At 41.8% G+C, this 15051-nt stretch overlaps 1 protein-coding gene across 3 annotated transcripts in view; it reads right to left on the bottom strand.

The window, feature by feature from the left end:
* pdxdc1 (pyridoxal-dependent decarboxylase domain containing 1) overlaps window positions 1-15051 on the bottom strand; it is a 75371-nt gene that overhangs the window by 49754 nt on the left and 10566 nt on the right. For all 3 annotated transcript variants that reach the window (XM_084072509.1, XM_084072510.1, XM_084072511.1), the window contains 10 exons: window positions 12552-12628; window positions 10229-10291; window positions 9353-9439; window positions 7460-7606; window positions 7065-7254; window positions 6166-6234; window positions 3761-3839; window positions 2527-2611; window positions 1833-1881; window positions 692-793 (listed from right to left, as the gene is read on the bottom strand). In XM_084072509.1, the coding sequence (XP_083928635.1) occupies window positions 692-793; window positions 1833-1881; window positions 2527-2611; window positions 3761-3839; window positions 6166-6234; window positions 7065-7254; window positions 7460-7606; window positions 9353-9439; window positions 10229-10291; window positions 12552-12628 (948 nt within the window). The remainder of the gene's footprint in view (window positions 1-691; window positions 794-1832; window positions 1882-2526; window positions 2612-3760; window positions 3840-6165; window positions 6235-7064; window positions 7255-7459; window positions 7607-9352; window positions 9440-10228; window positions 10292-12551; window positions 12629-15051) is intronic.

The following is a 15051-nucleotide window of genomic DNA, read 5'->3' as shown; positions in this document are numbered from 1 at the left end:
CCACTGGTTAGTAGACTGAAATGGTGTCATCTTATAATGAGCAATAGTGGGGAACGGTTATATGAAGATAAGGTTGAAAATGGGTGAAGTGGTCCTTTAACCCAGTGATTCATGAAGCTCTTGATTGATATGCATTAGGCCACAGAGCCCCATTAAACATATTTGGGACTCCAAACCACACTGTAAAATCCTCCCATTTGTACACAAGTTATAGTCCTGTAAGGGTCCATTTGGTTCCAATTGTAAACTCTGAGAGTGACAGACGTGTAAGCATCAATTTGGACCCCTGGTGGTCCCCAGTGTTGACGTTGAGAACCAGTGACTTAAGCCCTATATATTTAGTTCATCGGGGTCCCCCAGGGGTCTGTACTTGGCCCCCCTTTTTTCCCCACTACACCAAATCTCCTTGACGAAAGTACCTCATCTACAGTACACGCTACTTGTACAGGTCTCTGCCTCTCTGATTGGCCAACCAAACCCATCGGCTTTGCGGATTGGTCAAGCATTTGATGTGGACACCCACAGATGGTCCACAGAGGCGAGGGAGGACCACTCAGCCTGTGTCTTCTTGGGGAAAGTCATGTACTGTATATGTATGGACGATGGAGCCCGATGACTGGACACACTAATGACACCAGCACAATGGTCTGGTCTTTAAGGTAAAGAAACAAATAGTGGTAATGATGTTTACCAGAGCAGGGTCTTCATGTCTGTAGAGAGTGACAGCTGGCACTGCAGGCAAACCCAGCCATGGTCCTAATGTCAACGTCATACTGTCACTGCTGGTGGCCGCCTGGAGGAGGTACAACACACACACAGGCAATGTTTATATAATAAACTTTGTTTTTACGTCACATCCTCTCCTCCACATGTGTTGAGTGCTTGCATCTCCTCTTCTTTTGAATCAAGATTTGTGTTGTTGAAAGATATTCCAAATTCTTCACATTTCTTCATGAATCTTTGACAATAGCTGATCTACAAGTTCACAATGCGGCACATTGCGACACGAGCATTGTGAGCTTGTAAATCTCTATTTTCAAATAGTCGATGTATTATAGGTTTAAAGTGGTTGTACTGATTCTTGATTCACTTCTTGTTTAACTTCTTACTTAAAAAGGCTGTATCTCGGCTCCTAAGCACTTTTTTTTTACAATGAATTTTGGCTCTGGCACTCGGAGCCAAACTGCCAGAAAAACACTTAGAAAATACATTATAAAATCAGAGAAAATTAGATTTTTATATATCCTTTAACTCATTCAGTGCCAGACTTATTTCTGGCAGTTTGGCTCCTGACTTATTTCTGGCAGCCAAACTGCCAGAAATAAGTCAGGCACTGAATGAGTTAAATGATATATAAAAATCAAATTTTCTCTGATTTTATAATGGATTTTCTAAGTGTTTTTTAAAAAACAAGCCGCATTCAAACGGCCATAGCTCTGCTATGGAGGATTGCCAAAAGAAATGTTCCGATTCTATCGGACCCCGTGCATGTAATGAGCCGATCTCTGAGGAAGGAGATCCCGGAGAATATTCCATGATTTTTAGGTTACAGTAAAATTGCCGTTTTCGCTGGCAAGGGGTACACGATGTTTTAACTCTGGCAGTCAATGAGTTAACTCATTTTGCTGGGGGTTCTCTGGAACCCCCTCAAGGACACCTGGGGGTCCCCGGACCCCAGTTTGAAAACCACTGACCTACAGTACAGCCTCTGCACACAGCTTGACAACAGCCTGTGGCACTGATTGGCTAATCGTAAGACCCACCCATGTACTTTTCGTATCGTTTTTTAAGGTTAGAAACTGAACTCAAATGGATACAACTTCATTACTTACATTTACAGTGGAGGACATTTTGGTCAGCACCAGTGTTGCCAGGTTGACCCTGAAAGAAACAAAGCCATTTCAACTAGAGCCTGAACGTCATTATTTGAGTCACAATTTGTAACCTTTCAACCCTTTAAGACCGGGGGAAAGAATCTGTCTTCTTTAGATTTCTTTGGGCTATTCAAAAAGTGCCGCGCTATGAGCTTGTAGATCTGCTATTTCTGAAAAATCGTGAAAATGTGATCAAATATTTGAATATATATATATATATATATATATTTTAAAGCAAACATTCTTAACTCAAATCTTTGCTTCTTTATTTAGAATTTGGATTCTACAAATGTCTTCTAAATCCTAGTTTTTTTTTTTTTTTTTTAAACAAAAGTTGCTATAATCAGTGGTTCTCAAACTTTTTCATGTCAAGGACCCCCCGCATTATATGTATTTGGCTGCGGACCCCCATCTCAAAATATTTTGTTTCAGGGACCCCAGAAGCAAAGATTTAAAAATATATATATATTCAAAGATTTGCACAAAAAAAATAGCAGATCTGCCATTTTTGAATAGCCAGAGAAATCTAAAAATGACACACAGATGCGTTCCCGGTCTAAATGGGTTAAACCTTCTTGAAAGTCTTTCAAAACTGTAACACATATTAGAGTTTTCATAAATAAATACTAGAGGTTTATATAAATATTAGTACCCCTCCACATGCAGCCACATGTTGTACTGTTCACATAACTCCTTCAGACGACCCAGTTTATCAGTGTGACCTGCAGCGGGTGTACCTGGGGAACAAGCAGGCATAGTTAGGGACCATACAGATAGTATACTAAATAAGAAGTACATTTCTTGTATCCAATGGACTTCCAATGGACAATGCACAATGGTCTAAATCATACATGGGCAACTGGCGGCCCGGGGGGCACATGCGGCCCCCACCTTCACTTACTGCGACCCGCAGGTTAATATCAGAATACTAGTAATATAAGTAATATAGTATTGATTTAAGCTGTTACACTTGCAAACATGACCCGTTTTAATTACTTCAGTCTATAATAGTAGCTTAAATGACTAGAATAAAAATTCTACTGTCTTTTTTATGTCCAATGTATTTGTATTTAAGTTCATAAAGTTAACATAAGTATAACTAAATGCGTTTGAAATGAAATAAAAATGCTACTTTTCAGGATTCCAATTCAAAAATAGCAAAAACTAATTAAGGATTCCAATTCAAAAATAGCAAAAATAACAGATCTACAAGCTCAAAACGCATCGCACTGCGGCACATTTTGAGCTTGTAGATCAGCTATTTTTGCAACTTTTGTGTGACAAAGAATGGCCGAAAGTATATGTGGCCCTCTGAGGTGAGTGTGGAAATATAGCGGCCCTCTCCATCATCAAAGTTGCCCATCCCTGGTCTAAATCAAAGAAGTGCTATAAGTCAGTGGTTCTCAGGGTCTGTGGACCCCAAGGGGTCCTTGAGGGGGGGGGGGGGGGGTGATTCCAGGGGGTCCCCAGCCAAATGTAATAGTTAATCTAGCATCACAATCCATTTAACCAGTCTCTTATGGGGGGGCCCTGACACAAATTGTTTTCATATGGGAGTCTGCGGCAAAATACATAATCAATCTGGGTCCTAATGTTTGAGAACCATTATGACTGTTATATGTTATATGTTTAAGCTCTATATTGAGATAGAAAGAGTGATTGTTCAGTAACAGGGGTCTCCCTGTCTCTCCAGCTCTTTGATAAACATAGAATAAATGTCCAAGGCGGGTCACCAATGTCATCCAATCAGGAGAGAGAACCCCACAAAGACCATTTATCAACTTGTGTGCCAGTTCCAATTTTGTCTGCTCATTTATTTGTTTCATCACTTTCTAATCTTGAATAAAGGGTAACAATGCAAACAGTTCCATGGAGTTTACACTGACCTGCGTTAGCTAACAACAGCAGTGGACATTTCCCCGCTTCAATGTCCTCTTTGATCAGTTTGTCCAACAATGCCACGTCCTGCCATTAGAGAACACCAAGAGAGCTTAATGTCAACATTAACACATTCACCGCCAGTCACATAGATCTACGTGATGTCAGATCCAACCGTTTACCGCCATTCACGTAGATCTACGTGATCCAATTTTTTACTTTTTTTTTAATTCTACAAGAGGTCGCTCTAACGCAACTTAGGAATGATCCTGCGGCTGTCCTAGAAGGAATCAACGGATGTGACGTCATCCCAAAAAACGTCACGTCCGTTTGGCTCAAATGATGGGATTTGGAGAAAAACAGCTCTAGCACCATTCTTTTTTCCCCGCTAATCTATGAATGCTGCTTTGACTTCCAGAGAAGGATAGACCCGGAAAAGACATCATTAAAAAAAAAATCGCGGTTACAATGGGCCGGATTCATGAAGGGATTTACGACCATATTTTGTATGTACTGGCATTTAGGACAAATCCTACACCTGCAGTCGGATTCATAAAGATTTTTTGGTCTGTGTTTTGTGCGTCAGGTGCGCATGTTCTCAGGTCAGCCCCGAGGCTGTCTTACCAGGGCTGAAATGTGCGTATGTCTTTAGAATGCTTTATTCTTCATGCCAAAATCAATTACAACAGTGGCAAACCTCAAATAAAATATATATGTGCCCAACATTTGTCAAAACATATATAAAAAAGAATAAAAAAGAAATGTCAAACGATGTATTGCTTGTAGCCATATGCATACTATAGACATGACGTAGATTCCACCGCTTTTTATTTATTTTCTAGGCTATCAGTTCCATTTAGAGCTGAATTATTAGGTCCCCGTGTGCCAGCGGGCCATCTCAGCCAAAATGTCATGTAATAATGAAAATAGGCTATCATGCCTTAATTAATGAAACTGCGAAGGGACTGACGCACCAGTGTCCGTGCCGCGGTATTAATTTGTAGGCTAATAGCCTACTGTAGGCTACTCTACTGTATATTGATCACATGAACGCCACACACAACAAATAAATGTTACCATCTGATGAGGAAACTATAGTGATGAAAGCTGTGTCCAGAAGATCCATTGCCCATTCAGACGTAGGACAGTGATATATTAATCAAAAATTAACTAATTTAATCAATAAGTAATCAATACGCTCTGGTCCATAATCGGATAGCAGCGTTCCACTTGTATGCCCTGGATTTATTTTCAACATCATCTTTTTACCTGGTAAACGTGAGCATGTTATATCCTTTCCAGGTTATTAGTCTATTATTTGCTGGCGGGGTTAAATCTAAACATTACACATTACGTTCAGCTGATCCATCGTGCAATAGTGGGACTCGCTTCCAGGCAGATCAGAATGATGTTCAAGTTCTCTGTCAGTGTAAAGGCATTGCGGCCGACAGCTGTAAGTTTGGACGAGAAGTTAAACTCCGGTGTTGCCAGATTTTGTGAGAGAAATAAGCAACCAGGTCTATGAAAATAAGCCCAAAAGAAGCAACTGGCACTTAGGCTATTATAAGCACTTTAATTAAACCGTTGTGAGCTTGTAGATCTGCTATATTTAAACAAAAATATTGTAATACAATGTGGAATATTTGGAAGATTTTTTAAACATTAAAACAACACAAATCTGCCTCCAGCTGGCACAAAACATTTTCAGATGGGGCTTATAGGGATAAATTAGCCTACATATTAACTTGGGGGTCCATGACATAAAAATATTTGAGAACCACCGGTTAAAACAATTGAACAATTGTGAAGCAAGCCCAAATAACCAACTACACTTTAGAATCAAGCCCAACAAAACGCACCCCACTGACTGCTACCAATATTTACAAGCAACTTTACAGAAAAATAAGCGCAAATTCGCTTATAATAAGCGGACATGGCAACACTGTGCCGTAAAGTGACGTTAAAGTTGGATGCTGTTGGATGCAGACTTCAAGATTAATCAGCTCCTACACCTGGTCATACGCACGTCTCTGTCATATACGAACCCCTTTATGAATTGCACGTCCATTTGTGAGTACCAAAAATACGACCTCCTTTACGAACTTCATTTACACCATATTTACAACGCTCTTTATGAATCGGGGCCAATGTTTGTTTGTTTTCCGGTGGAAAGAAAAGAGACTCGCCTTTCCACCGAGACATTGTTTGTTTACATCCGGGTTGAACGCTGGCAGTGGCGGATGAATTAACTAATTACATAGATTGTACATCTGCTTTTTTGAATAGCCAAAGAATTCTTAAAGTGACACAGATGCGTTCCCGGTCTGAATGGGTTTAATGCATACAGGGGAAACACTGAAAGTAGCGTTTAGGTGTTTAGATAAAAGGGTAAAGTAGGATCGGATGTTCGTACCATTTGGTGATGAGATCCAAACATGGTGTTGCATGGAACCGTACATAGACTGGAGAGCGGCAGGCCAAGCTGAGGAGACAAACTCACAACATCACATAACAAACAAACACGTTTGTGTGAATGCAAATACTGTACAATATAGACGGAAAGAACAAAGATTGACCCCATGGGTCCCATTCCTTGTGTGTGTGTGTGTGTGTGTGTGTGTGTGTGTGTGTGTGTGTGTGTGTGTGTGTGTGTGTGTGTGTGTGTGTGTGTGTGTGTGTGTGTGTGTGTGTGTGTGTGCGTGTCTTCTAATTCAAATAGTTTTTTTTATAATTCACTATATTGATAGTTCTACTTAAAGGAATAGTTCACCCAAAAAAATACTTATTTTCTACCAATTACACACCCCATGAAGCCTTTAAGTTTAATTCATGGAGATATTTTAGTTTTTGTCGCATTCCTGAGCCAATAATTTAATGACCGGGTGTATTTCCTGTAGGAGACTCAAAGAGACTCCTTTGCGTCTCCTACCGGAAACATTAGCATCTTTCCGCCGGTAATCAAATTATTGGCTCAGGAATGAGACGAAAACTAAAATATCTCCATGAATTAAAGGCTTCATGGGGTGTGTAATTGATAGAAAATAAGTATTTTTTTGGGTGAACCACTTCTTTATGTTATACAATGCAAAAATAGTAGAAATAGACAATCTACAAGCTCACGCATCGTGAGCTTGTCTATTTTCTTCTTATCTTTGAAAACTGATAATTTCATCAAATCAATTATTTGTTTATAACCAATTAAATAGATTAGTTAAATAAACTGTTGCACCTTACCTGTATGTACAGTATATGTGTGGGTGTGTGTGCATGTGTTTGCGTGGGTGTGCTAGTCCAAGCGTTCAGTATATGTACCTGGCTACAGAGGTGCTGTCCCAGGCCCGGCCTGCAGGTGGCGCTCTGGTAGATGACAGGTTGTGAGGTCTTCAGTGCGGTGTAACCGTCAGTAGCGTAGTCTTCATAGCGAGCGTTGATGACCAGACGGCACACCTTCACCAAGCCTTCCCGGTCATCCTCATGGACGTACGCCGAACCGTTCTCATACCTGGAGGTAGGGATGGGACTTAGCCATGGTGCCGAGTCCCCCTGGTTTATAGTGGTGTTTTCCCTACGTCCTGAGCCACAGGCTTTTCCTGAGGACAGCTCAGTAGTATCGGCTGTCCTTGTCTTTTGTACATGCTGTGGTTGGTATTTCAGTATTTAACAGCTGAAGCAAGTATCCATGTACACACACACACACCCGCCCCTACCTGAACAGTCTGCATAGCCAGAGTGTCGTGTCAGACATGACGCGCGTGGTGAGTTTCCTGAGTCGCTCTCTGTCCATGACACATATGTACGCAGCCAGGCTGTGACCCAGCAATGCCATGTGACCCTGTTCACCCACATGCTGCGTCCTGCACACACACACACACACACACACACACACACACACACACACACACACACACACACACACACACACACACACACACACACACACACACACACACACACACACACACACAGATCAATGTACAGTATTGCACACAATATACTACAGAACTCAACTCAAATTGTAATTATAAAACACATTAAAAATGACTTTGACAACCAAAGTGCTATACAATACAGCAAGAGAACAACAGTAACCCAGCAAAATATACAACACGTTGATACAGCAAATTACTATCTAAATTAAGTTAAAATACACAAAACAGCAAGGCAGGGTCTATGGTACTGGGTTGCCAGTTTCAGCTGTGCTCAAAGGCCAGAGAAAAGAAATATGTCTTCAGTAATTATTTGAAAGTATCTATGGAAAGTGTATGGAAGAATAAACCACTTTCAACCTGGTGTGCCTATTCTGGGTAGGTCGTTCAGTAAAGTCCTTTAGCACACCCACTTACAAGGACAGGTGTTTAGGAAGGAACAGTCAACAGAGAAAAGAAGTGATACGCACACCGTCTTCACTTACACACAAATGTATTTAAAGAACAACGTTTCGGTCCAAATTACATTCACCGTCAAGTATGTGAATCAACTACAATAGACAGGCACGTGTTATGTAGCGGAACTCAGAGAAACCTGGTCAAATCACAGAGCCACGTCAATCACAGCAGTTATCATTTTGATCTTGCTGCATCCAAAAACTATGTCCAAAATTAAACGTACAATAGACTTAACTGTAGTTCCCCTTTAAAGAAGGTGGCATAAACATTTCCTGTTCCAGGTCAGTTTCTCTTAGCTCCATTTGACTAGCTCAGCAGCAGATTTGAATCAGAAACGCATGAAGGTGTTGTGTATTTCCAGTTCAAATCAGCTGATGATTCAACGTTCATTTTCAGAGCGATGACGGAAGCATTTGAAAATTGTGGGAGACAACAGTGGCTCGTGAGACTAAATGAGCATTAACTCAAAAGTATGTTGAAAAATAGCATGTGATTTTGGACACAGTCGGACACAGTTTCTCCTCTCTCCTCTCGTCCTCTCTCCTCTCGTCCTCCCTTTTGGTTGTGTGGGTTTGTGTCCCATTGGTACAATCGTAATTAACCCTGTACGGATTCACACTCTAGTAAGGCCTGCCACTAATTCTACACCCGGGGACCCGCTCCCCGGAGTTTCTTTTTATCTCCCACGTCGCAGGTCCATGGACTGTCACTACGGACCCCCAGCTGCGTCTCAAGACTGTGACTGCGGACCGGGCCTCTCCATGGAGCACGACCGTGGATTTCTACTACACTACACTATACCACTACACTATACTGTATATTATCTTAACATTCTTATATTATACCATTATATACTGCATACACATTATTGCTGTACTATATTATATTATCATATACTATCTTACACTATTATATTTGCTACTATTGTTATTGTTACTACTTGTACTGTATCTCTTTCTGTCTCTCCCTCTCTCTCTCTTCTTTCCCCCGACACGGTTGAGGCAGAAGGCCGCCACCCTAGAGCCTAGGGTCTGCCTGACGTTTCTTCCAGTTAAGAGGGAGTTTTTCGTTTGCCACTGTCGCAAAATTGCTTGCTCAGGGTGGGACGTCGGGTTTCTTCTCTACATGTAAAGTGTCTTGAGACAACTTGTTGTGATTTTACACTTTAATAAAATTGAATTGAATTGAATTGAGAATGTTAAGTGTAAAACTTACATGTGGACGGGTGTGTCCTCGTCTTCATCATCTACATCATGTATGAGGTTGTGTACCAGCTGCAGGATGCTGGCTACGTCCTGCCCGCTGCGAAAAAAACAACGCCAACATTCAGATACAATGTCAACCACATCCACTCTGGCCTCCCGGTTTCGGGTTTTGGTTATGTCATTATAGGCTAAACATTTCCTAAATAAATGTTCAAAATATAAAAGAAAAAAGGGAAAATAGACGATCTACAAGCTCACAAGGCGTCGCAAAATACGACGCGTTGCAAGCTTGTAGATCTGCAACTTTCGTCCAGCAACACCATTGTGCCATTATTTTTCTTTCCTTTTTGCCCTCTTCAATGAAATCCTATGTAATCATGTTACTCTCACAGTAGACTGAGAGAACGAGAGGAATCCATGGTCTCGAAGGGCGGATCCAAACCCAGGCGCCTGGAGCAAGGCGCGTCCTCCGATTGCTTCACCAATCTATGTCCCCGCCTCCCCTCCCCTCCCCCCCCCCCCCCCCCCCCCCCCCCCGGTCTGTGCACGGAGCAGGCTGACGTCACCAAATTTAGAGCGACGCCCCTCTGCACTCTGGTTGGTTAGGAGTTAACAAGGTCCTAAGACCATCGTTCCTGCACCGTTCGCCCAGACGTTTTTCTTTTGAAACAAAAACAAAGGCTGGGATTCCGAGGCTACTCTCACAGTGATTTCACATCTATTATTGTCTTCATATGCAATTTGGCAAACCCTTTTTGGGCCAGGGATCCATTCTTGGATTTACAAGCTCGAAAATAGCCGAGCTTGTAAATAGGCTACTTTCGATTATATTGTAAACATTTTGGGGGTAGGACATCGCTATTGATTAGTAATGAGAGAGTCTTACTTCCCCTGCAGAGGTCCTGGGATGCTGGTTCTTTTATGTCTCCCTGTCCCCACCTCTGGCTCACTGAGAGAGAGAGAGAGAGAGAGAGAGAGAGAGAGAGAGAGAGAGAGAGAGAGAGAGAGAGAGAGAGAGAGAGAGAGAGACACACAGAGAGACACATAGAGACACAGAGAGAGAGAGACACAGAGAGAGAGAGAGGGAGGGAGGGAGGGAGGGAGGGAGGGAGGGAGAGAGAGAGAGAAGAAAAAAAGAAAGAAAGAAAGAAAGAAAGAGAGAGAGAGAGGGAGGGAGAGGGAGGGAGAGAGACACAGAGAGAGAGAGAGAGAGAGGGAGGGAGGGAGAGAGAGAGAGATATTTCATCAATCTGACTAGAGGTCATCACGGGTCGACCCGATCCGAACATTCCCGACAGTACCCGAGCCGAGCCAAGTCCGGTCCGTGTTTTATCATCATCGTTTCAGATTCTATTATCTCGGGTCCTGGGTAAGGTTGGGATCCGAAGCGGATTTTTGGGGGATTTGAGTTTTGTAACTCAAATCTTTGCTTCTGGGGGGCCCCTGGAACTAAATATTTACAAATGTTCGCTTTAAAATATATATGTATTCCAAGATTTGCACAAATTTTCAAACATTTTCAAAAATAGCCAAAGAAATCTTAAAATGACACAAATGATGCTTTCCCGGTCTTAAAGGGTTAAGGAACCGGAATCGCTAACATCCTAAAGGATCCCAACGCTAGTCCCGAGTCTGTTTGTCATTATGTGTAATCCCCGAGTTGATCCGAGAAGACCTGAACTCAGCGCTGATCCGTAGAGAAAAGCATGAAGTGCTGTGTGGTGATATGCTGACCTGGGATCAGATTAGCCTATACTAGAGCTCAGTATACAAGGAAAAGGTTGAGCTGTGCATGCATGTTAGACTGCCAGCTGTCAGTGACTTGGGAGAGCGGCACAGAGAGCATCAAACTATACCTCCATGGGATCAAATGTGCGAGCATGGAATCTTTCTTAACCCTTTAAGACCGGGAACACATCTGTGTCATGTTTAAATCTCTTTGGGCAATTCAAAAAATAGCAGATCTACAAGCTCATACACTCTGTGCCGCGCTATGAGTTTGTATATCTGCTATTTTGAAATAGCCAAAATAAATCTAAAACAATTACACACAGATGCGTTCCCGGTCTTAATGGGTTAATTGAGGTGCAAACATGCAATTTAATGTTGCTTATTGTAGGCTGCCTCATAGCTGTTGGCTTCCATTATGGAGTAGCTTAAGTTATAACTGGCATGTACTGGTAATACAGCACTTTTGACAGCAATTGTAATCGTTATCATTATGTTTGTCACATTCATAACAGCTCACATTGTGAGCTTGTAGATTGGCTATTTCCGTTATATTTAATGTAGGCAATAAGAATTTGTTATGAACTACAGTACGTATGGAGTTTCAATAAGAGTGTGGACGATGGTCTGGAAATTATGATAGAATTATGACATTTCTGTTAAATTCATCCAGCTGTTTTTATGCAGATGAAAGTAAACAATTCTTTCAATTCAATTCATTTAATTATGCAAAATAATTCCAGTGGACTCAAATAATAGTGATCGGGTGATGGATACGGCAAAAATCAAGAAGCGCAGATTGATGTGAGCCAGGTGCTCTGAAGTCTTCCATTAGACAGCGGCCTGTTATTGATAGCAGTGGTCATTATAGAAAAATAAAATAATTGAATAATATATGTTGAATATAATGATTGACGAAGCAGAATCAAGCATTCAACCAGGCCGTGTAGTAAGTAATAATAGTGATGTGTGCAGTGGTGGAAAAAGTACTCAAATGTTTTACTTAAGTAAAAGTATCAAAAGAAAAGTATCTGTTACAAGTGAAAGTCAAGAATTAAAAAATGTACTTGAGTAAAAGTACAAAAGTATTGGTATCAAAATGTACTTAAAGTACCAAAAATACTAACATGTTCGAAAATAGCAGATCTACAAGCTCACAACGCGTCGCAATGCGACGCATTGTGAGCTTGTAGATCCACTATTTTCAAATAGTCTATGTATAAAATAGGGCTAAAGTGGTTAATATATGTTTTATAATGTAATAATGTATATCTGCAAAGCAGTAACTAAAGTTTTCAAATAATTGTAGTGAAGTAAAAGTACAATATCTGCCTCTGAGATGCAGTGGAGTAGAAGTAAAAGTATTGAAAATGGGAAATACTCCAGTAAAGTATAAATTCCTCAAAAGTGTACTTAAGTACAGTACTTGAGAAAATGTGCTTAGTTACTTTACACCACTGGATGTGTGTGTATGTTCTCACCTCTGTCCATCTCCTAGGATCCTCATAGCCTGGTCCAGGTTCCTGCCCATCTCAGCCAGCGTGGGGTCCACCATCATCTGACAAATACACAAGACAATCTTCCTATAATTTGACAAACCTCTGTTGTCATGGTGTCATGGTGAGGCTCTCCTCACAGGCTGGAGCAATTGATCTGAATTTGCACACAGCCGTTGACCATTACGATCTGAATGCAACTGCGAAGCCCGTTTCTCAATTTCATCAAATCTCAGCTTTATTAACGTTTTAAAAAACAACGGGAGATCAAACTGCGCGTGTGTGCGCGTGTGTGCGTGTGTGCGTGCGTGCGTGTGTGTGTGTGTGTGTGGGGGGGGGCTATGGTCTAGTTAGAATTAATTAACTGTATTGATTAATTAATTAACACATCTGACAAGCAGTGTTGCCAGATTTTGAGAGAAATACCTGATCTATGAAAACAAGCCCGAAAGAAGTGACTAGGCTACGGCTAACTGAAAATACTGTTGTTGGAAAATGCAGATCTACAAGCTCACAGCGTGTCGCGATGCGACAGGTTGTGAGCTTGTAGATATGCAATTTTTTCCATGACATAAAAATGTTTGAGAACCACTGGTTTAAACAACATCAGGAAGGAAGCCCAAATAAGCAACTACACTTTAGAAACAAGCCTAAAAAAACGCAACCACCAATCCTACTATCCTACTATAATTCTACAAAGCTCTGCAGTGCGTAGTGAGGCCAAAATTGGTTCTCAGTGGCTGGAGCAATTGATCTGAATTTGCACACAGCCGTTGACCATTACGATCTGAATGCAACTGCGAAGCACGTTTTTCGTTTTCACCAAATCTCAGCTGTTTATTAGCGTTTTTGTGTAAAAGAAAGATCTACAAGCTCATAGTGCGGCACCGAGTGCCGCGCAATGACCTTGTATATCTGCTTTTTTTTTATCGTGAACATTGGTGCAAATCTTTGAGTATATATATTTTTTGATTTTTTTTTTAACTCAAATCTTTGCTTCTGGTGGGAGTCCCTGGAACAAAATATTTTGAGATTGAGGGGTCCGCGACCAAATACGTATAATTGTGGGGGTCCTTAACATGAAAAAGTTTGAGAACCACTGATATATAGCAACATACGTTTAAAAAAACAAAAACTGTTAGGATTTAGAATACATTTGTAGAATCCTCAGAAGCAAAGATTTGAGTTACAAATGTTCACTTTTAAAAAAATATATACAAAGATTTGCACACATTTTCACAATTTTTCAAAAATAGCAGATCTACAAGCTCATAGCGCGGCACTCGGTGCCACGCTATGAGCTTGTAGATCTGAACCTGTAGATCTCAACCTGTGGGTCCATGGTTTATTTATTTTTTTGGAGGGGAGTCGCCAGATGACAGTAATGTGAAAATGTAAGGACTTTTTAACACCAAAAAAATAAAATGAAATCTAAAGTAATCCAAAAAAAGGCAAACATTTTAAAAATAGCCGATCTACAAGCTCACAACGCTGAGTATCTGTGGAACCGAGTTAAACTAAATGTAATGCCTCAACTCTTACACCCTTGTCAAGGTGGGGGTCCCCAGTTCAAACATGATTATTTTGGGGGGGTCGCGGCCTGACAAGGTTGAGAACCAGCGGAGTAGATGAATGATGCTTTAGGAAACCATGGATAATAAATGGATGGATAAATTACAGATTTCACAGGCAAACATGTAACTTTATTTAACATAGAGCCCTTTTCAAACATGTAAAAAAGAAAATAGCAGATCTACAAGCTCACAGTGTGTCACAGTCAGATTCTAGTGACACATCATTACACAACATGACAACATGGCTTTAAGTTTGTGGTTACGCAAACACAGATGCTATAAGAGAGCTGTTCCCTGTGCAGTGCACCCAATGCCAGCCTACAGCACTTGCTGTCAGGCTGCAAAGTCGCACTGACGCAGGGGCGCTACACATGGCGGCACGACCAAGTCCTGGCAAAGGTGGCCGAAATCCTGGAGAGCTGCAGACAAGATGCCAACAATCAGCCCATAGCCAAACATCTTCCTGTGAGGTTTGTGAGGCCAGGGGAAGGCAGAGGAGACACCAGCCGACGAGGCCCCCGGAGTGTCCTTTCTCAGGCAAGGGACTGGAGCATGAGGGCCGACATCGGCAAACAGCTGCAGTTCCCCCGTGAGATTACCGCCACTTCACTCCGGCCAGACATCGTGCTTTGGTCGGCTGCTACCAAGTCTGCCATGCTCATAGAGCTCACCATCCCCTGGGAGGAGGGAATCCAAGCCGCCTATGAGCGGAAAGCAGCCAAGTACGCAGACCTGGCTGCCGAGTGCAGAGAGGCAGGCTGGTCCACTACCTGCTATCCTGTGGAAGTAGGCTGTCGGGGCTACGTCAGCAATCAACAACAAGGCTGTTTCGAGATGTGGGAACAACTGGGGCTAAGCTCCAAAGGGAAACCAAGGCCATTGCTGAGGAAGCAGAGAAAGGTAGCTTCTGG

This window comes from Gymnoscopelus microlampas (genome assembly GCF_963454915.1).
Source record: "Gymnoscopelus microlampas genome assembly, chromosome: 11".
Taxonomy (NCBI): domain Eukaryota; kingdom Metazoa; phylum Chordata; class Actinopteri; order Myctophiformes; family Myctophidae; genus Gymnoscopelus; species Gymnoscopelus microlampas.
Note: the sequence above shows the minus strand (reverse complement) of the source record. Positions and strands in the feature narration are given on the sequence as shown.